The sequence below is a fragment of the Nerophis ophidion genome, linkage group LG06 (genome assembly GCF_033978795.1).
Source record: "Nerophis ophidion isolate RoL-2023_Sa linkage group LG06, RoL_Noph_v1.0, whole genome shotgun sequence".
Lineage (NCBI taxonomy): Eukaryota > Metazoa > Chordata > Actinopteri > Syngnathiformes > Syngnathidae > Nerophis > Nerophis ophidion.
This window is the reverse complement of record NC_084616.1, coordinates 68,628,179-68,651,870: the sequence shown is the minus strand read 5'-3', so window position 1 is coordinate 68,651,870 and position 23,692 is coordinate 68,628,179. Positions and strand designations below refer to the sequence as shown.

General features: G+C 38.6%; 1 protein-coding gene across 1 annotated transcript in view; it reads left to right on the top strand.

Annotated features, from left to right (window-relative positions):
• Window positions 1-23,692, top strand: part of trak2 (trafficking protein, kinesin binding 2) — a 45,534-nt gene that overhangs the window by 3,175 nt on the left and 18,667 nt on the right. Inside the window, exons 2-7 of the mRNA XM_061904716.1 lie at window positions 4,219-4,340; window positions 4,430-4,618; window positions 19,275-19,351; window positions 19,436-19,552; window positions 21,906-22,124; window positions 22,203-22,281. Of these exons, the coding sequence (XP_061760700.1) occupies window positions 4,286-4,340; window positions 4,430-4,618; window positions 19,275-19,351; window positions 19,436-19,552; window positions 21,906-22,124; window positions 22,203-22,281 (736 nt within the window). The 5' untranslated portion in view covers window positions 4,219-4,285. The remainder of the gene's footprint in view (window positions 1-4,218; window positions 4,341-4,429; window positions 4,619-19,274; window positions 19,352-19,435; window positions 19,553-21,905; window positions 22,125-22,202; window positions 22,282-23,692) is intronic.

Sequence of the window (23,692 nt, the reverse complement as noted above, 5' to 3'; positions counted from 1 at the left end):
AGTATACAAATGAGTTTTAAGGTGAGACTTATATGCTTCTACTGAGGTAGCATCTCGAACTGTTACCGGAAGGGCATTCCAGAGTACTGGAGCCCGAATGGAAAACCAAAAATGCTTTGCTCTGATTAGGGGGTACTTGAATTAAAAAAATGTTCACAGGGGGTACATCACTGAAAAAAGGTTGAGAACCACTGCTATATGCAACCACTGAACTATTCATTCAAACTGGTGTATTTCCTATAAAATAAATACAGCAACATTAATTCCAAGAGCATCTACTAAAAATGAAAATTAGCATTCTTGTTTGAAGTACAGACCAATTTCTCTCATTCATTGAAACGCAAAGATTAAGTTATCATCAATGCAAGTTCTGATTTCATCGATAACAACTACAGTTGCAGTAATTGAAGTCAGTTCCACGTCCAAATATTTGATTTTATACATGAATGATATCTGTAATGTGTTCAGAAATGCCACCATAACACAAGTGTACTTTGCTCTGGCAAATATGTGAGGCATCTTCTTCCTAGATATGAATTTAGAGGTAATTGTAAGTTGTCAAAAGCAAAGGCAAATTAAAATATGTAACACATTTCGTAAATATACAAAGCTACATAAAAACAATATTATTAGGTACAAAACGGAATTATTAATATATGTATGCACATAAAATGTTTATTCAATGTAACTACATGGACTCCAGCACCCTCCTGGTTGGTATAAGCGGTAGAAAATAGATGGATGGATATATTAAAACATATATGAGAAAAAAAGGTTGTAAAAACTTGGGCAAAATACAAGATGATGCTTCAGCTTACTTCAAGTTCACCCTACCATTTCATTCAAATAAATCCGTTTTTTGTTTTTTCTTTTCTTTATGTGGTGTATGTATGTACACAGTGCTGTGTATTTGTCTGTACATGACTGAAATAAAACCACCAAGCTTTTTCTTCTGCTCCACTAAATAATATTATATCCATTATTTCCAAGTTATTTATATATATTTTTCTTGCAGTATATATGGCTGCTTTTTCAGTAAAACACTGTACATGTACACACAGGTGTAATGGGAGGGATTACATTTTTAGGTCAACATCAAGGAAAAAGCTTGATGTTGCTTGAATATTTATAATGTATTACTTAAATTATGAATTTTCAGTGCATCCGGAAAGTATTTACAGCGCTTCGCTTTTTCCGCATTTTTTTATGTGGCGTCTTGTACCCCGCCTTCCGCCCGAATGCAGCTAAGGTAGGCTCCAGCACCCCCCGTGACCCCAAAAAGGGACAAGCGTTAGAAAATGGATGGATGGCTATACATAAACATGGTTTCCCCTAAATTGCCACTATATTCGTGGAGGTGGGAGCGTAGCCAGAGGTGTAGTCAATAAGACATCATATATATGACATGATCATTTGGATTTGCAAAAAGGCCTAAACAAATGTTTTTTGTGTATATAAACAGGGCCGTAACTAGGATTTGAAAGATACAGAGGAAGCTTTGAAAGGCTGAAATCATGGGTATCCCACCACCACATTAATAAAAAAAAGTGGACTGTTGCAAAATCATGCTGATTGTCGTGGATGTTAAGTACCGTACTTTTGGGACTATAAGTCGCAGTTTTTTTCATAGTTTGGCCAGGGGTGCGACTTATACTCAGGAGCGACTTATGTGTGAAATTATTAACACATTACCGTAAAATATCAAATAATATTATTTAGCTCATTCACCTAAGAGACTAGACGTATAAGATTTCATGGGATTTTGCGATTAGGAGTGACGGATTGTTTTGGTAAACGTATAGCATGTTCTATATGTTATAGTTATTTGAATGAGTCTTACCATAATATGTTACGTCAACATACCAGGCACGTTCTCAGTTGCTTAGTCATGCGTCATATAACGTACACTTATTCAGCCTGTTGTTCACTATTCTTTATTTATTTTAAATTGCCTTTCAAATGTCTATTTTTGGTGTTGGGTTTTATCAAATAAATTTCCCCCAAAAATGTGACTTATACTCCACTTGTTTTTTTTCCTTCTTTATTATGCATTTTCGGCCGGTGCGACTTATACTCCGGAGTGACTTATACTCCGAAAAATATGGTAATATAACATGACAGTTCTACCTCAATGAATGCTTTTATCATTTATGTGTAATAACATATACATTTATATATATTACACAATTAAAACCTACATTTAAAAATACTTGAATTACTTCTTTTTTTTGTATAAATCTGCAAAATTAAAAAAAAAAACTGTTTAACATTGTCATTATGAAGTACTGTTTATAGAATTTTTAGGACAAAAATTAATTAAATAAATTTTTGGAATAAGGATGTAACATAACATAATGTGGACAAAGTGAAGCGCTGTGAATACTTTCCAAATGCACTCTATCGACACATTTTTGGTAATATTGAATTGTTTTTTTAGAAACCTATAGCATGCAAACGTTTACAGTATGGGTCACTAAAATTATTTGATTTTCTTGATGGGTCACACCAGTTTGTGGCTTAAGTATTTGTGCGCATCAGATTAATCTCCTCAAGACTTTCAGGCTCTCATGGAAGATCATAGTAAGTGTTGCCTGAGGACTTGGTCTCTCTGTCATTTCACTCTGCACAATCTTGCATGGTCACACATATTTGTGTGCATGGCATAGGGTTGCAGGCCAGCTCAGTGAAACAATGAGTGTGCAATTTTCTTGTAGGCATGACCTTGCATTAGAGTTGCTTCCTCTCCTCATCAATGAGGATGCCATTAAAGAGAGCACACCCTGGCTGATATTAATAGCTTCTAGGATTTTTGGGAAATGGAAAACTAACATGATATGGGAAGGATATGATTCACCCCTTGAGCCTGCACACAGACTGGAATAGTAATAATGTCCCACTGTACTGAATACCCACAATACAGACCTTTTTAATGACAAAGTAGGCAGGTCTGGAGTCCCCCATGGAATAATGATTTATCACATATGTTTTTTGAACAGTTTAAAGGCCTACTGAAATGAGATGTTCTTATTTAAACGGGGGTAGCAGGTCCATTCTATGTGTCATATTTGATCATTTTGCGATATTGCCATATTTTTGCTGAAAGGATTTAGTAGAGAACATCCACGATAAAGTTCGCAACTTTTGGTCGCTAATAAAAAAGCCTTGCCTTTACCGGAAGTAGCAGACGATGTGCGCGTGACGTCACCGGTGTGAGGGCTCCTCACATTGTTTATAATGTAAGCCTCCAGCAGCAAGAGTTATTCGGACCGAGAAAGCGACAATTTCCCCATTAATTTGAGCGACAATGAAAGATTTGTGTATAAGGAAAGTTAGACTAAGGCACAGAAAAAAAGAAAAAGCGACGGTTCCAGGCGGCGGCAGTGGGACCGTTTCAGATGTATTTAGACACATTTACTAGGATAATTCTGGAAGATCCCTTATCTGCCTATTGTTTTAATAGTGTTTTAGTGAGATTGTAAAGACATACCTGAAAGTCGAATGGCTGCGGTGAACGCCTGTGTCTCTCAGAGAAGCCAATGGAGGAGCCAAGATCACAGCTGCCTTTTTGAGCTGCAGGAGGAAGTCCCTTAATCCACTGAAGTCTCCGGTAAGAGCCGACTTAATATCACAATTTTCCCATCCAAAACTTGCTGGTTGATGTAGAAAACATGTTCGCTTGACCGCTCTGTGTTAAAGCTTTACAACAAACAATGAAACACAGGCTGTGTCTCAGTTGCTAAAGGCAGCTGCAATCCACCGCTTTCCACCAACAGCATTGTTCTTTATAGTCTCCATTATTAATTGAACAAATTGCAATAGATTCAGCAACACAGATGTCCAAATTACTGTGTAATTATGCAATGAAAAGAGATGACTTTTAGCCATAAGTGGTGCTGGGCTAATATGTCCCCTCCAACCCGAGACTTCACGCACACGCGTCATCATACGCGTCATCATTCCGCGACATTTTCAACAAGAAACTCCGCGGGAAATTTAAAATTGTAATTTAGTTAACTAAACCGGCCGTATTGGCATGTGTTGCAATGTTAATATTTCATCATTGATATATAAACTATCAGACTGCGTGGTTGGTAGTAGTGGGTTTCAGTAGGCCTTTAGTAGTTTGAACAAAAATACTAATTGATTATCAGTTTTGGAATCGGAGGAAGTGTCTTCTTTCCTGTTTTAGACATTTAACATCACTCTCTGCTGTGGCAGATAATGGTGTGATGCAACCATCCATCAGTGCAGGGGGCAGGAAATGATGTGAGCCCCTTCCCCCAATATGTTTGAAGTCAAACTGCGAGCTGTGGAAAAGAAGGAGTCCAGCACTGAGACAGGTTGGTGTGTTAGCATTTTTACGCATTGTCTTTATGTCTGATGTTGACAGAATAAGACTGAAAAGTGCTTCTGTTCTTTTTACACTTAGATGAGGGCCTTTGCAGCAGCAGCCGGCATTGCTCTGGCTCGCTCGGTTCAGGTTCAGTGGAATCTGGATCCTTCTACCTGTCTGACAGCCAGGACTGGGTGGTTTCCCCAAGTTGCTCCCCAGAGGAAGGCTGCACTCAGCACAACGCCATCTCCCCAATGCTGGCAGAGGAGACTTTCCGCTACATGAGTAAGCATGTCTGTGTCTTTTAAGCAACTAAAGCTGCGTTCAGACTGAAGAGTAGGATATCCAATTTGCATTTTTTTTGTCAAATTCACTATACATTTTTATCTAGTTGTTCACATTAAAAAAATGCAATACCGAATTTGAACACAATCTGACCCACATGCAGAAATGAGGTCCCAAATTCTGTAGCTTCAATTCTAGTACGTCTCTGTTGTGATGCATTTGTAGCAATTTCAAGGATTTTGTGCAATCGAAGGCAACATTTTTTGAACCGAATTATTACACATCGATGATTAAGAAGAAAGAGGGCAAGCATTTTAGCTTTTGAAGTTTGCAGGACATTTGGTTTGAAATCCTCCTAATATCCAGATGAGAGGCATGATTTATAATCTACAAACTCCGTTTCCATATGAGTTGGAAAATTGTGTTACATGTAAATATAAACGGAATACAATGATTTGCAAATCATTTTCAACCCATATTCAGTTGAATATGCTACAAAGACAACATATTTGATGTTCAAACTGATAAACATTTTTTTGCAAATAATCATTAACTTTAGAAATTGATGCCAGCAGCACGTGACAAAGAAGTTGGGAAATGTGGCAATAAATACTGATAAAGTTGAGGAATGCTCATCAAACACTTATATGGAGCATCCCACAAGTGTGCAGGCCAATTGGGAACAGGTGGGTGCCATGATTGGGTATGAAAGCATCTTCCGTGAAATGCTAAGTAATTCACAAACAAGGATGGGGTGAGAGTCACCACTTTGTAGGCAAATTGGCTTACAGTTTGAGAACAACATTTCTCAACGAGCTATTGCAAGGAATTTAGGGATTTTACCATCTACGGCCCGTAAAATCACCAAAAAGTTCAGAGAATCTGGAGAAATCACTGCACATAAGCGATGATATTACGGACTTTTGATCCCTCAAGCGGTACTGCATCAAAAACCGACATCAGTGTGAAAAGGATATCACCACATGGGCTCAGGAACACTTCATAAAATCACTGTCAGTAACTACAGATGGTTGCTACATCTGTCAGTGCAAGTTAAAACTCTACTATGCAAAGCCAAACCCATTTATCAACAATATCCTGAAACGCCCAAGCTCACCTAAGACTGACTGATGCAAAATGGAAAGGTGTTCTGTGGTCTGACGAGTCCACATTTCAAATTATATTTGGAAACAGAGGACGTGGTGTCCTCCAGAACAAAGAGGAAAATAACCATTCGGATTGTTATAGGCACAAAGTTCAAAAGCCAGCATCTGTGATGGCATGGGGGTGCATTAGTGCCCAAGGCATGGGTAACTTACACATCTGTGAAGGCACCATTAATGCTGAAAGGTCCATACAGGTTTTGTAGCAACATATGTTGTCATCCAAGCAACGTTATCATGGACGCCCCTGCTTATTTCAGCAAGACAAGTGTTACAACAGCGTGGCTTCGTAACAAAAGAGTGCGGGTACTTTCCTGGCCCGCCTGCAGTCCAGACATGTCTCCCATCGAAAATGTGTGGCGCATTATGAAACGTAAAATACGACAGCGGAGACCCCGGACTGTTGAACGACTGAAGTTCTACATAAAACAAGAATGGGAAAGAATTCCACTTTTAAAGCTTCAACAATTAGTTTCTTCAGTTCCCTAACGTTTATTGAGTGTTGTTAAAAGAAAAGGTGATGTAACACAGTGGTGACAATGCCCTTTCCCAACTATTTTGGCACATGTTGCAGCCATGTAATTCTAAGTTAATTATTATTTGCAAAAAAAAATAAAGTTTATGAGTTTGAACATCAAATATCTTGTCTTGGTAGTGCATTCAATTGAATATGGGTTGAAAATGATTTGCAAATCATTGTATTCCATTTATATTTACATCTAACACAATTTCCCAACTCATATGGAAACAGGGTTTGTAGAATAATTTAGACAAGCCGAGACGCGATAAAGCAGGAGCAGCAGGACATCGCTGCCTGCTCACAGTAAAAAGCAGCACATGGCTACTGAGCTATCTGTATAATTGCTCCGTTAAAAATAGTTTGTCTGCGTTAGCGCTTTTAATAACAACATTGCTAATATTTGGGTAATAATCAGGTCACGATATGTATAAAGAGTATTATTGACGGGCTTTGGAGGGTTATTGAGAGGGTATTGTGGGCAAAATAGAGAGCCCCCATTGACTACATTGTTAGCGGACTTTTTATGTATTTATTTATTTACGACTTATTTAAAAAAAAAAAAAAAAAAAAAAAAAAAAAGGTGAATAAAAACATGTGTGTATGTATTATATATGGATTGTAAGGATACACATCACATCTCTGTCTAATTGTTATTGCGTTTTTCCAGTATGACTGAAATGTTACTACGGTCAGAGGGTAGAAGCGTTACTCCAGTGACGCCAATCTCTGGAAATAGCCAAAGGTATTCGAAGCGGACTATTCACGATGGTTGACTAAATTTGTGGCATTTTGTTTACTTTGCTGATTGTAAATACAATTGGATATGGTTTAATGAATACATTGAAACACATTTAAGCATATTAAGTCAACTTTTTTTAATACTTTACTGGTACTTTTAAAGTATGGTTAAAAAAAAAAGCATGGCAGTGCTAACTTGGATTGTACCATAGCAACTAACAATACACTAATTTAGTTTTCTTTTAGAATCTTATTGACTGGAAGAAAAAAATCAGCGTGGACGAAAGCTTGTCATTTTAGTCAAGATATACACCCAAATAATGTGTCAGCGGCTGACGTTCTTCCACAGTGCGTAGCTGCGTTCTCAACACAATGTGAAGTCACTTATAAGTCAGTAATCCCCACCTACATGTCGGCAAATAAACTGTCTTATAAGTAGCATTAGCACCGGAGGACGAAGAATAGCCCAACATGCTACACTTCACACCTTAGGTAGGATACAATAAAGAATGCTTACTGCAAAGCTACAGCTCTTGCCTGTAAAGAGGGGCGCGCGCATCGATACAAATATCCACAGTAACAATACCAAGTATAGTATCAGTATATGGTTGATACTACAGTGATTAGATTGATAATTTTTAGTATCCCAGAATGTTTTTTTCTCCACTTTTGTTATTGTTTATAAACTCAAGAAATAAGGTAATTCAAGTGTAAATATCAATATTGGTATTTTCCAAAACTAATGTAAAGTTCCCGGACAACATAAGAATAACCAGAGTAACCAGCTATGAACATTAAATTGGCAAATAATACAATCAGAAATTACACAATATGTTATCGCATGCGTGATCATCCACAATAGGAGCCTTTGTAACCTACTTTGAAATGGTTTTATTATCATTTATATAGCAAATAATATATTGTGGCATATATCATTATTGCCAGAGGCTGCAACGTATAAATCACAACAGAGATTTTAGACCAGTGGTTCTCAACCTTTTTTCAGTGATGTACCCCCTGTGAACATTTTTTTAATTCAGAGCAAAGAATTTTTGGTTGGAAAAAAAGAGATAAATAAGTAAAATACAGCACTATGTCATCAGTTTCTGATTTATGAAATTGTAAAACAGTGCAAAATCTTGCTCATTTGTGGTGGTTTTTCTTGAAGTATTTGAAAAAAAAAAAGATATTAAAAAAGCTAATAACTTGTTGAAAAACAAACAAGTGATTCAATTATGAATAAAGATTTCTACACATAGAAGTAATCATCAACTTAAAGTGCCCTCTTTGGGGATTGTAATAGAGATCCATCTGGATTTGTGAACTTAATTCTAAACATTTCTTCACAAAAAAAGAAATGTTTAACATCATCATTTATGGAACATGTCCACAAAAAATCTAGCTGTCAACACTGAATATTGCATTGTTACATTTCTTTTCACAGTTTATGAACTTACATTCATATTTTGTTGAAGTATTATTCAATGAATATATTTATACAGGATTTTTTAATTGTTGCTATTTTTAGAATATTAATAAAAAAATCTCACGTATCCCTTTGCATACCTTCAAGTACCCCCAGGGGTACACGTACCCCCATTTGAGAACCACTGTTTTAGACCATATTGCTTAATTTTAGTATTATTTGTCATGCTTCCATGTAATGCTTATACAAACTTCCATCCATTTCCTACCGCTTGTCCCTTTTTCAGGGACGTGGGGGTGCTGGAGCTTATCTCAGCTGCATTTGGGCGAATTTGTCATATTGATATATTGTTGTAGCGAAAAATAAGTATATTTACTCTTACATGCATCATAGAACACTACACTAGGGATATAAACAAATACATATGCTCACATCCTTTCTTCAGTCTTTTCTTGTCTGACTTTAGTCAGCAGGTGCTGTGTGCGCGTGTGCGTGTTTTGTTGCATGGATGTGTGTTGGACATGTGCTGTACTTCAATTCCAATTACAGAGAATTACAGTGAGTCCAACTCTGCACGTGATTGCTGTGTGTCAAGTGTTTGCTTGTTTGCTACATAGCTTTGGGTGTGGGTGGGGTCGAATTTTGCGGTGTGGTAGCTTGATGATAAGACATTGGTAGGAAGAGTAACAGAATGTTGAACAATAGAAATATGAACTGTAGTACTATGTGTTTGGCGTTGCATGCATTGTTATAATCTAGGAATAGCAAACAGAAAGGCTGTGTGTGTGAATGTCTGTACTTGCTGGTAGGGCTGGGCGATATATTCGATATATCGCGGGTTTGTCTCAGTGCGATATAGAAAATGACTATCTTAATATTCGAGTATACGTTCTCACGCAGTTGCTTTTAGCTGCGGGTTCTTCTCACTCTTTCCTGTCTCTCCTTCTCACAGACAAGCAGGCGCACAAACATACACAGGTCACATACTGTCACGTCATACGTCACATAAGTATACGCCCTCGCCCAGCAGAGAGGTAGCAGACTGGGCTACGTTAGCTGCGAACGTAGCCGTACGAGTGCTAATACGAGAGAAAGAAGGCGCAAATCTGGTAACAAATGAAGGAAGACTTAATTCCCAATAAAAACAGCAGGGGGTCCATCGTCTGGCGGTGGTTCGGCTTCAAGTGGGAATATCTCGAACAGACAACCGTAATTTGTCAAGTGTGGGGCAAAAGCGTTGCTATAAAAAGTAGCATTCCTGCTAATATGTAGCATCATTTGAAAAGTATCTCGCTAGAGAATGAAGAGAATTTCATAACCGTAGTAACCACATAGTAAAGGACAAATACTATTTGATTTCCTATTATGCAGCTCATTTTTATTTGAGACTCAAAATGTTTCCGATAATCTTGCACTTTATGTTTTGGAAAAGACTTGAATGTTTGTGCCATTGCTTAATAACTTTAATTAATAGAAAATTTTGGTCAATTGACTTAGTTGTGATTTCCCTCTCTGCGTGAAAGTTTAAAAGTAGCATATATGAATGCAGTATGAAGAAGAATGTTTTAATGTACACACATAGAATCCTTATACTGCTGTGATTATATGCATCAAGTGTTCATTCAAGGCCAAGGCAAAATATCATAATAACGTATTTCTTTGAATAGCCGCCGGGGCGCCAATTAATTTAAAACCTCTTCTCATTCCTGCGCTTATTCAAAGTAAGCAGGCGCTAATACTTTTAAAACCTCTTCTCACCCCTGCGCTCACCAATGGTATGCAGTAAAAAATTGAGTGTGATTACAAAAAATATAACAAAAGATTATTCTGCGTCCGCGGCCCGGTGGTTGGGGACCTCTGCTCTACAGCATATTATCGTGCTCATTTTTACACCATGCTGTCTGCGTGCCTGCCGGATGCATGCATTTCGCTGCTTCTCACATGAGATTGCAATGCATACTTTCTCAATAGCCATACCTTTTACATTGGCGGTTGTGATATAAACAACTTTAACATTCTTACTAATATGCGCCACACTCTGTGAACCCTCACCAAACACATTTCTGGAGAGCATTGGCTCTGTGGCACATTATAGGCGCGTCATAGGGATTACCCATAGTGCCGTGTATCCGTGACACTTGGCTATTATACACGCGCCCCCAACCCCGCCCACCTCAACCAACGCACGGAGGGGAAAGGGGGGTGGTGTTTGGTGCCAGCGGGTGTATGGATGGTGTAGCCGGGAGTCGTGGATGCATTGCTTTGTGGGTGGGTGTTGTGTTGCGTTTGTGGTGTGTTGCAGGGCGTACGTTCTCCAGAAGTGTGTTTGTCATCGTTTAATGTGGGTTCGCGGAGTGTGGCGCGTGTTGGTGGGAGTTTTGAAGTTTTTTTGTATTGCAACCATTAGTGTGATCTGTATGGCCGTGGAACAGGACCCCTGGTTTACACACAGTAAAAGCGAAAAAAACCTCCTTTGCCATTGTGAAATGATGGCAGGGGAAGGGTCGCTCGTGACATCACAAATTTGACCCGGCGGTAAAAGTAAGCATGCGCTTATTAATATGGGGAGTGAGTTATACCCAGACGTAATTCAAGGCAGGCGCATATTGCATGGCCGGCGGCCATTCAAGGAAATATGGTATATACCGTATATTGAGATATGGCCTAAAAATATTAATATATTAAAAAAAGGCCATATCGCCCAGCCCTACTTGCTGGTGTTTCTCATACATTTATTAATTCATTTACTTACTTGCGGCCAGCCACTAATAGATTTTGACTGCCACAAATTAATTTTGTGCTGCCAGTTGAGAATTCTCTCTGTTAATGCACATTTATGCCGATAGTCTTGTTTTGATATTGTCCTATTTTCTATGTCCAAATGCAAATGTTTACAAGTATGCTCGCAACATCTATAACAACGACATGGCACATAGCGAGGTTGTGGGGCAGTTTTATCACCCAGAAGTCAAATTGTGCTTTGGATTATTGCGCCATCTGCTTGGCTTGAAAATGCCTAACTGTGCTCAGTTGGGAGAGATTTCATTCTCCAAGTAAAAATGAAGAATTTATGGGCCTGTGTGTGCAGTAAGCTGGTCCATCAGGCTACTGGCTCACTGAGTAGAACTGAGGCTTCTCTTCAAACAGGTAGGAGGTCAAGCAACGCACCCCTTTTGGCGTGCATTCAGGTGCTTAAAGTAGACCTAACCAAACAATCCATAGAACTAACGTAGTGCATGGAGTTCGAGTTTGCTTTCTCTCTTCTTTTTCTCTGCTATACTGCAACTTTTTTTTTAGAGTTCTCGTCTTTTCTTTACTTCCCCTTCTATTGCTCGCTAGCATATCTTGTTTTGGACAACCCTTCTCATTCCCACTCTGCCTCCCAAAGCCTCTCCGAAGGTATCTCTCTTGGCCTATTTGTTTAGCCTCAGCACAAGGTGTAGGACTTCAGTGTGACTCCTGCTTCTGCATTAGGATTTTTGTTTTCACAATTTTTCAAATCAATGTGGTGCCATGATTAGCTTCTAGACCTGTTTAGTGTGTGTTGAGATGACCACAAGCAACCTCCTGTACTTTACATGACTGTATTTTACAATTTAGGGATGGGCAAAGAGATTCCTACAACTCTCTTAAATTATTCATTGTCATTGTACTGAATGAAGTAAGGTAAAATGAAACTTTGTTTATTTTTGTAGCTGACAATTAGTAAAGTACAAGATGCTTTTAGGCAAGAAAACTTCACTCATGCACCCTAATAACAGAAAATAACAATACCTTGGCAATTACAAGTCTAGACTCTGTTTTTACAATTTGATCTATTGGTTTATAATGCCTATACTTTGTTAAAACAACCATCCTAGAACACGGGTGTCAAACTCATTTTAGCTCAGGGGCCGCATGGAGGAAAATGTGTGCACACTTGAGCTGGACCAGGGGTAGGGAACCTATGGATCTAGAGCCAGATGTGGCTCTTTTGATGACTACATATGGCTCTCAGATAATTATATTTATATAGCGCTTTTCTCTAGTGACTCAAAGCGCTTTACAAAGTGACACCCAATATCTAAGTTACATTTAAACCAGTCTGGGTGGCACTGGGGGAAGGTGTGTAAAGTGTCTTGCCCAAGGACACGACGGCAGTGACTAGAATGGCAGAAGCGGGAATCGAACCTGGAACCCTCAGGTTGCTAGCACGGCCACTCTCCTAACCGAGCTATGCCGAGTAACCGTGTAATACTCTTCCATATCAGTAGGTGGCAGTCGGTAGCTAATTGCTTTGTAGATGTGGGAAATAGCGGGAGGCAGAGTGCAGGTAAAAAGGTGTCTAATGCTTAAACCAGGGGTAGGGAACCTATGGCTCTAGAGCCAGATGACTGCACCTGGCTCTCAGATAAATCTTAGCTGACATTGCTTAACACGTTAAGTAATGAATAATTCTGCTGGTAATCACAGTTTCAAAAATAACGTAAAACTTCTCATGCATTTAATCCGTTTTCTACCGCACCTGTTCACGATGTCACATTAATGATAAGAAGTATTATATTTATTATTGGTTAACTTTTAGAATAACAATGTTGTTAAAAAGAATAAGAGACTTATTATACTCTACAAATGTTGGTCATACTTAAAAATGCACAAATTTAGTTTTATTCAGTGTTGAAAAATGTTATATGGCTCTTACGGAAATACATTTTGAAATATTTAGCTTTCATGGCTCTCTCAGCCAAAAAGGTTCCCGACCCCTGAGCTGGACTATTAAAATCATGGCATTAAGACAAAAATAATAAAGACAAATTTTGATTGTTTTCTTCGTCTTACTTTGGCCAAAAATAGAAGAAACACTATCTGAAAATATTACAATTAAATATAGAAAAAAATACTGGCAGTGATAAAGTTTAGGTGCATGAATGAATGTTTATAACTGAATAGATTTATATACGCATTAAAATTTGTTTTCTCTTTTATTTTTATTTTTTAACAAATTAACATTTATGACAACCTTTTTCCAAAACACAATATAGAATGTGAGATATAACAGGATAATGCATACATTTATCATGTGTTTTCAAAATGGTTACAAAAAAGTGGGACCCCAAAAATTTACCGTGGGACCCCATTTTTGTGACTTGATGGGGTACCTGGGACCCCATTTTTAAAATTCCTGGCGAGGAGGATTTCAAAACAACAGCAGGCTGCTGTGGCCTGCGGGTCGGTTCTATTATTAATTGAATATCTTCCATATGGCCATAGATAATTCATTCGTGGGTCGGATCTTTGACACATCTGTCCTAGAACATCGATGTACAGCAGTAACTTTTCAAGATTTGTCCATATACATATAGTATTAACAGTGCAAATATTGTCAAATATTGTTGCAGTTAATGATTTACAAAACCTTCTTTCCATGAGTTGGGAAATTGTGTTAGATGTAAATATAAATGGAATACAATGATTTGCAAATCATTTTCAACCCATATCCAATTGAATGCACTACAAAGACAAGATATTTCATGTTCAAACCCATAAACGTAATTTTTTTTTGCAAATAATAATAACTTAGAATTACATGCTGTCGTTTCCGACATCTACAAAGCAATCAGATACCGGCTTCCACCTACTGATATGGTATGGTATAACATGGTTACTCTGCCGATGTCTGGACAGCACAGACACTCAACAACAGCACATTATTTGCAGGTTATAATTACTGGTTTGCAGGTTATAATTACTGGTTTGCAAAAAAAATATTTTTTACTCAAATAGCTGAAACTACATAATCTCCCACGGCACACCAGACTGTATCTCACGGCACAGTGGTTGAAAAACACTGTCTTACACACACATGCTTACTTTGAAAACTAATCTAATATAAACGACATAAAAAAAACACCTCCTTCATGGCAATGGGGCATGTGACTGTCTTGGCTATACTTTATAATGTTGATTTTTGGAGAATTGGTGCTGTTGTCACACATTAGGTTAATGCTGTGGTAAGTTTGTTGATTGTAGTTATTTGTTGTGGACTTTCCATTATGGTCTTCCTCTGTCAGGAGGAGGGAGGATTTTCTACATCGTCGTTGCTCCGCTGATGACTTGGAAGTTGGCTCGCAGTGGCGACAGATGCTTATGGCTTTGGTCATGTTGAGTCTTGCCATTCAGTCTGCCTTTTTTTTTTTTTGCCCATTGCACATCTGTGTTTTTTACTGCTTGTGGCTGCGGCACCAGTGTGTTGCCGAACATGAAGCGTGCACACTGATCGCGAGTCAAATAAAACCGTGCCATTAAAGGAAATTAGTGTTAACTTTGACTACTCTACTGATAATATATCTAATTATTGTTTAATTAATTTCATTCATACAATATGTGAAAGTAAACAAAAAAAACAATCTGTTGGGCTAAAATAGCCGCTGGGCCGCACTTTGTACGTAGCAGGCTTACAAGTTCCAGTGATAAAGACAAGTGTGACAGTTCGAGTTTTAAGAGTGTGAATAATTATTACTATACTATGCTCCATGTTTCCATTCTGCACTGAAGAATGGCATTTGTCTTATCCACTTATATTTTAGCGTTTATGTACAGTCGTGGTCAAAAGTTTACATGCACCTGTAAAGAACATAATGTCATGGCTGTCTTGAGTTCCCAATAATTACTACAACTCCTTTTATTTTTTTGTGATAGAGTGATTGGAGCACATACTTGTGTGTCACAAAAAACATTCATGAAGTTTGATTCTTTTATGAATGTATTATGGGTCTACTGAAAATGTGACCAAATCTGCTGGGTCAAAAGTATACATACAGCAATATTAATATTTGGTTACATGTCCCTTGGCAAGTGTCACTGCTATAAGGCGCTTTTGGTTGCCATCCACAAGTTTCTGGCAAGCTTCTAGTATAATTTTTGACCACTCTTTTTGACAAAATTGGTGCAGTTCAGCTAAATGTGTTGGTTTTTCTGAAATTGACTTTTTTCTTCAGCATTGTCCACATGTTCTCGATGGGGTTTAAGTCAGGACTTTGGGAAGGCCATTCTAAAACCTTAATTCTAGTCTGATTTAGCCATTCTTTTACGACTTTTGACGTATGTTTTGGGTCATTGTCCTGTTGGAACACCCAACTGCGCCCAAGACCCAACCTTCGGGTTGATGATTTTAGGTTGTCCTGAAGAATTTGGAGGTAATCCTCCTTTTTCATTATCCCATTTACTCTCTGTAAAGCACCAGTTCCATTGGCAGCAAAACAGGCCCAGAGCATAATACTACCATCACAATGCTTGGTGTTCCTGGGATAAAGGCCTCATCTTTTCTCCTCTAAACATATTGCTGGGTATTGTGGCCGAACAGCTCAATTTTTGTTTCATCTGACCACAGAACTTTTGTCCAGAAGATGTTATCTTTGTCCATGTGATGAGCAGCAAACTTTAGACGAGCCTTAAGGTGTCGCTTCTGGAGCAAGGCCTTCCTTCTAGCATTATAACCTCTCAGTCCATGGCGATGCAAAACACGCTTGACTGTGGACACTGACACCTGTTTTCCAGCAGCTTCCAATTCATTGCAGACCTGCTTTGTGGTGGTTCTCGGTTGACTGTTGATAATCCTGACCAATTTTCTCTCAGCAGCAGGTGACTACTTGCGTTTTCTTCCTGATCGTGGCAGTGACAAAACTGTGCCATGCACTTTATACTTACGAACAACTGTCTGCACAGTTGCTCTTGGGACCTTAAGCTGCTTTGAAATGGCTCCAAGTGACTTTCCTGACTTGTTCTAGTCAATGATTAGATTTTTTCAGATCTGTGCTGAGTTTCTTTTGACTTTCCCATTGTTGCGTTTGTATCCGAGTCTAATGACTGCATCACATGAACAGTCTAAATGGGCTCAGAGAAGTCAACTGGTGAAGTTAAGAGGCCATACCATGAAACTAATTTGATTGTAACTTTTCTACATCACCAAAATTGACAATGTCTGCTGCTGTATGTATACTTTTGACCCTGCAGATTTGGTCACATTTTCAGTAGACTCTTGATACATTCATAAAAGAACCAAAATTTATGAATGTTTTTTGTGACAAACAATTATGTGCTCCAATCACTCTATCACAAAAAATAAGAGTTGTACAAATGATTGGAAACTCTACACCAGACCTGGGCAAATTAAGGCCCGGGGGCCACATGCGGCCCGTTAAGCTTTTCAATCTGGCTCTGCTGGACATTCCCAAATATTTTTTTTTAGATCGTTAGCTGCTATTTTGATGTGCAGTCATGTTTTCTAATTACCGTAAGTTTTCAACTGTACAAAGTAATTCAATGGTTGGAATCTGCACTTTTGGATGATATACCAGTTACTATGGTAATCTAATTAGTTACTAAGGTAATATAATTAGTAACCATGGTCATCTACTTAGTTACTATGATAATCTACGTCTCAGCAGCTCAGACGAGCCACCGAGCAGTGTGGGTGGAGAGTGTTTCCACAGATGCTGTAGGAGATTTTCACAACAAAGTTCTAAAGTTTTGTGATGTATAAGATATATCAGATTGGAGGTGGGTTTATTTTGTACCCTTCACTTTCATATTTCATTGTGTTGCATTTTTGTTGCGTTTCACTTGATTGTAAAATATGTTGATCCAAAGGGGGTTTGACATTCATATTTTGTCAATATTAAGTGTTTTATCAATTATAGAAAATTAAAAATTCCATTTAGTTTTTTAAGGCGGTCAGTCATAACGTTTTTAGCATTCAATCAGACATTATTGTGAGGTTTTGTATTAGTGTTCCTAAAAATAGATATACCGGCCCCCAGACATATATTTTTCTCTAAATGTGGCCCCCTATATTTGTTTACCAAGTAGACCAATTACATGATTACCGCTACCTGTCACTACTTCATGTTTAATTAATGTGTTTCGTGTTGGAAATCGGTACGCTCTTTACCAAACAAAATGTTCCGTTTTGAGAAATCAAACAAATACATGTACCATTACACCCCTAATGTATGTAACATGTTTGGCAATTAGTTAATTCATATTGCTTGTGGTCATATCATTTTTAGAAGCTGCAATGTGAAACTGACATTGTATATACAGTGGGGCAAAGAAGTATTTAGTCAGCCACCGATTGTTAAAGTTCTCCCACTTAAAATGATGACAGAGGTCTGTAATTTTCATCATAGGTACACTTCAACTGTGAGAGACAGAATATGAAAAAATCCAGGAATTCACATTGTAGGAATTTTAAATAATTTATTTGTAAATTATGGTGGAAAATAAGTATTTGGTCAACCATTCAGAGCTCTCACTGATGGAAGGAGGTTTTGCCTCAAAATCTCACGATACATGGTCCCATTCATTCTTTCTTTAACACGGATCAATCGTCCTGTCCCCTTAGCAGAAAAACAGCCCCAAAGCATGATTTTTCCACCCCCATGCTTCACAGTAGGTATGGTGTACTTGGGATGCAACTCAGTGTTCTTCCTCCAAACACGACGAGTTGAGTTTATACCAAAAAGTTCTATTTTGGTTTCATCTGACCACATGACCTTCTCCCAATCCTCTGCTGTATCATCCATGTATCCATTTTGGTATAAACTCAGCTCGTCGTGATTGGAGGAAGAAGAATACCGAGTTGCATCCCAAGAACACCATACCTACTGTGAAGCATGGGGGTGGAAACATCATGCTTTGGGGCTGTTTTTCTGCTAAGGGGACAGGACGATTTATACGTGTTAAGGAAAGAATGAATGGGGCCATGTATCGTGAGATTTTGAGCCAAAACCTCCTTCCATCAGTGAGAGCTTTGAATGGTTGACTAAATACTTATTTTCCACCATAATTTACAACTAAATTCTTTAAGATTCCTACAATGTGAATTCCTGGATTTTTTTTTCACAATCTGTCTCTCACAGTTGAAGTGTACCTATGATGAAAATTACAGACCTCTGTCATCATTTTAAGTGGGAGAACTTGCACAATCGGTGATTGACTAAATACTTTTTTGCCCCACTTTAAGTGTGTCTCTTAAAGGGATGTAACGATGTGAAAATTTAATCTCACGGTTTTTGTGACAGTATCACAATTATTACTATAATTACCACAGTATTGTGTACTTATAGACACATGGAGATACTATAAACAAGTTTTATTAAAAAAATAAATAAACGACACACACAATATAATTTCCTCGGCAGAAGAAACATTAAATATTGGCCTGTTTTCTAAAGAGCCATATTATTGTTATTTGAGTGTTAAAGTATGTTTATCTTTTTTTGTTTTCATTTGTAAACATTTTAGCTTGTTACATAATGATTTTGGCAACATTTACAGTTATGATAAGGGTATGTTGTTTGTAATAAGGAAATACCTTAATGTACAGTGTGTATAATCTTGTATTCATTTTAGCATGTTACCATGAATTGATTAACATGGACCCTGATTTAGACAAGTTGAAAAACTTATTCGGGTGTTACCATTTAGTAGTCAATTGTACGGAATATGTACTGAACTGTGCAATCTACTAATAAAAGTATCAATCAATCAATCAGTCAATAGCATTGAAGCTAGCTGGCAATTAGCGTGCTAACTGCTTTTCAGGAAATGAGTACTAACACAGGGAGATTTTCAAAGTGTAGTAATCAATCACGGTTTTACGATAATTTAAATTTGAAACGATATTTTTTATCTGTAATTTTATCATTTACACCGTTAATCGTTACATCCCTAGTCTGTTGATGTTATACGTATATGCATGAACATGCTACATTGCATGTCAGTGCCATTTGCATTGTGTATTCCTACAAATGATTTTTCTCTCGTCAGTCCTCGGTTCTGATCGTGTGGAACAGATGACCAAGACCTACAATGACATCGAAGTGGTCACTCACCTACTGGCCGAGGTTGGTGTCGCCAATTTTTTTCCTCGTATTGGTTGCGTCGAATCCATCCATTCTACACATATGTTCTGCTTTTTAATTGGCCAGCGGGACAGAGACCTGGAGCTGGCTGCTCGGATCGGACAGTCGCTTCTTCAGAGAAACCACCTGCTGCAGGAGCGCAATGAGGCAGTGGAGGAACAGCTAGCACAAGCTCTTGACCAGGTATATTCAGAGTTTATTTTGAGAAACAGGTTTTTATTTTAGTTTTTTCAAGTGTGTTAATTCATCAATCATGTGAGAATATTTCAAAAACAATAATGCAAAAATAAAGTGAGTGAATGAGTCAGGTTCCATTAATTAAAACATTGGGTGGATTTAAAAATGCGTTTAATTAATAAGAAAAAAATAAAAGATTGTGAAATAAATTCATTACTAATTGCTATTGTTTACATTTTATTTGAACGCAATAAGCAATTTTGTTTTACAATTCAAGTAGATTTTGGCCGATGAGTCAATTACAATACCTCCTGTACGTTTGTGTAGTTCAGGGATCACAAATTGGTGGAACGCAATCCCAGTCCAGACACAGACGCCGTCGCATACGGACCTGGACCTGTGTTCAAAAAATTATTTAAATATATTTTAAGTATTGATGTAGCGCTTCTATTTTGACTGGCACAGCTTTCATAGACTTTATGGTACTGGTTCCTTTAAATCAGGAAATACACTGACCAATTGAGGACCTCCATCCATCCATTTTCTACTGCTTATTCCATTTGGGGCGGCGGGGGGCACTGGTGCCTATCTCAGCTACAATCGGGCGGAAGGCGGTGTATACCCTGGACAAGTCGCTTCCTCATCGCAGGGCCAACACAGATAGACAGACAACATTCACACTCACATTCACACACTAGGGCCAATTTAGTGTTGCCAATCAACCTATCCCCAGGTGCATGTCTTTGGAAGTGGGAGGAAGCCGGAGTACCCGGAGGGAACCGCATTCACGGGGAGGACATGCAAACTCCACACAGAAAGATCCCGAGCTCGGGATTGAACCCTGACTACTCAGGACCTTCGTATTGTGAGGCAGACGCACTAACCCTTCTCCCACTGCGCTGCCATTTGGGGACCTTTGCATGAGAAAATATTCTGTATCTGGATTTATCAACATTTTCGTTGAAGACCCCTGGTGTAGTTAAACAACACAATTAAATTGAATAAACTTTAAATTCTATCAGTCTACTACATACACACTCAAACTTATAATTTATTTTCAAAGTGCAATATCAAAAATAATATTTCATATTGCGTTTTGAGCTGTCAGTATACACACCAAGTTTCAAGTTTATTGTTCTTCGGTCAATGGTCAACAAAGCAAAAAAACAGTTGGACATTCATAGATTGAAAATAAAAAGTTGTATATTCATAGATTGAAAATAAAAAATGTTACAGACCGAAAGGGTTTAGGCTGAAGTTAAACACTTATTGCGCCTAACCCTATAAACAATTTCAAGTACAAAATAAACTTCCGAAAGTTATAAAAAGTCCTTTGCACAACTTATTATAAATACACATTATAAACAACATTATAAACAACATGAACGTAGTTACATTTTATACACAGTACAGGCATGTGAAATATCCCTGTGTACATATAGACCTTTGCACTTATTATATATACAATATATACAAACAATTGTACTTCTATTATTATTTATATCTCATGTTTAATTTTTAATTAAAATGAATCATAGTATTAACTACAATGTTAATTCAAGAGTGATATATTTTTTCAAGACATTGGTCTTAAAGTGTTTTTTAAATGTGTGAATGGAACTGGAACATTTTAATATCAACAAGGCTTTAAACTCATGAATTCAAGTTGACTATATCTAACTTAATGAGGTACTGTTTGTTAACGCAAGCACTTCTAATGTCTTGAAAACATTTCTACAGAAAATGTTTAAATTGGTCATACAGTGCTTACTTATCTTGGCTCTGAAAGATGTCAGCTGGTGTTTGCCCTGTTCTTTCTGCAAAATCTTTTGCATTAAAGTGACATGTGTTGTTGGATTTAAGTGTTTTAGTAAAAAAAGCAACACCTTTTTGTACAATTTATATATACATGCATAGCCCATGCTTTTCTCCATAATTCGCAAGACCTTTTAACTTTGTTACGCTGACTTCACACAATGCATTTTGTGAATTTATGTTATATTCGTATACCAGTAACATTGTGTGCAGAAATAGAATCTACAGCAGTGTGGCGTTAGGTAACATCAGGTGTTCTGCGAGAAATTACCTACTCTATCCAAATTGATCCGAAAGAAATATATTTACCACAAGCAATATATCCTTGTTCCAGCGATGCATAGTGACAGGCAGGTAATGCTCTACCACTAGATGGCAGAAGGTACTTAACTAACTTCTGTTGCTACCTTTTGTCATTCATACAACATAATATTTAATGGACCACTTGTTGGTTTGCCATGTTTTTTTTTTCTAATGTAAAATATGTGGTTTGGCTCAATAAAGTCTCTAAAGTTATTTGGCATGACACCTACCTTATGACCAGGTTCACCAGCTGCAGCATGAGCTCAGTAAGAAGGATGAGTTGCTGCGGATGGTGGCCAATGCCTCGGAGGAGTGTGAAGCTGACTCCAACGCGTCAACTCCAGTGAGGCAGCGTCAGATAACGGGTGGAACGGCCGCGTCTGCCGCACTCAGCCAACTGGAGTCAATGCAGTGTAAACTGCTGGAGCTAGAAGAGGAGAACCTGACTCTGAGATCTGAGGTAGGTGGTGAATCAGGACTTGAGTGTCAGTCTGTGATGTAGTGATAGGCTGACTTGTTCTTTTATTACGGACCGCAGGCTTGCCAGCTGAAAAAGAACACCGTCACTTATGAGGAGAAGGAGCAGCAGCTTGTTAATGACTGTGTCAAGGAGCTACGTGAGTTCCATGTTTTAACGGTTCAAAGTTTTACATTTTGTTTCAATACAGTTTTGGTTGAGTGGGATTGAATTAAATTTTATTTTGAATCCAGATCAGTTTCGTATCAGCTTAGTTGAGTCATTACATCCGACAAAAAAGTCCAATTCTAATTGGCAAAACTTTACGGTTGTCCATCCATCCATCCATCCATCCATTTTCTTCCGCTTATCCGAGGTCGGGTCGTGGGGGCAGCAGCTTAAACAGGGAAGCCCAGACTTTCCTCTCCCCAGCCACTTCGTCCAGCTCTTCCCGGGGAATCCTGAGGCGTTCCCAGGCCAGCCGGGAGACATAGTCTTCCCAACGTGTCCTGGGTCTTCCCCGTGGCCTCCTCCCGGTTGGACGTGCCCTAAACACCTCCCTAGGGAAGCGTTCGGGTGGCATCCTAACCAGATGCCTGAACCACCTCATCTGGCTTCTCTCGATGTGGAGGAGCAGCGGCTTTACTTTGAGCAGAGCTTCTCACCCTATCTCTAAGGGAGAGCCCCGCCACCCGGCGGAGGAAACTCATTTCGGCCACTTGTACCCGTGATCTTGTCCTTTCGGTCATGACCCAAAGCTCATGACCATAGGTGAGGATGGGAACGTATATCGACCGGTAAATTGAGAGCTTTGCCTTCCAGCTCAGCTCCTTCGTCACGGTTTTATTATTTGTAATATTTTGTCTCCCTTAAACAGTAGTCAATTGCTTAAATGTTTATTTTTTTTCCATCAAAATGATGATCTACAGATTTCCTAAAGTCGAAAATATAATGTGTGCGGATCGCGCTAACATTACAGACATGGTAAATGGGTTGTACTTGTATAGCGCTTTTCTACCCCTTTTTAAGGAGCCCAAAGCGCTTTGAAAGTATTTCCACATTCGCCCATTTACACACACATTCACACACTGATGGCGGGAGCTGCCATGCAAGGCGCTCACCAGGGCCCATCAGGAGCAAGGGTGAAGTGTCTTGCCCAAGGACACAACGGACGTGACTACGATGGTAGAAGGTGGGGATTGAACCAATAACCCTCAGATTGCTGGCACAGCCACTCTACCAACTTCGCCACGCGTGACGCCGACATGCCCATATTTTGTGCATACAGTATTTGACTCACACACGAGTCAGTTGTTAGTTAGTTTATTATTTTTTCAGTCAGTGGTCAACAAAAAAAACAAACAAACAGTTTTACAGTTGTCATCCTGGAGGTGTGGTTGGTGGCGTGTATGTGTTGGAAAACTGCCATGCGACCCATTTTCCAAAGGCAAAGGAGCAAAATGTGCTGATGAATGTCACAGCTCATGTTAAAATCCATGTTTCCCTCAATGAACCGCAACTCCCCAGTGTCAGCAGCACACATGAATCTCCAGACAATGACGCCGCCACAA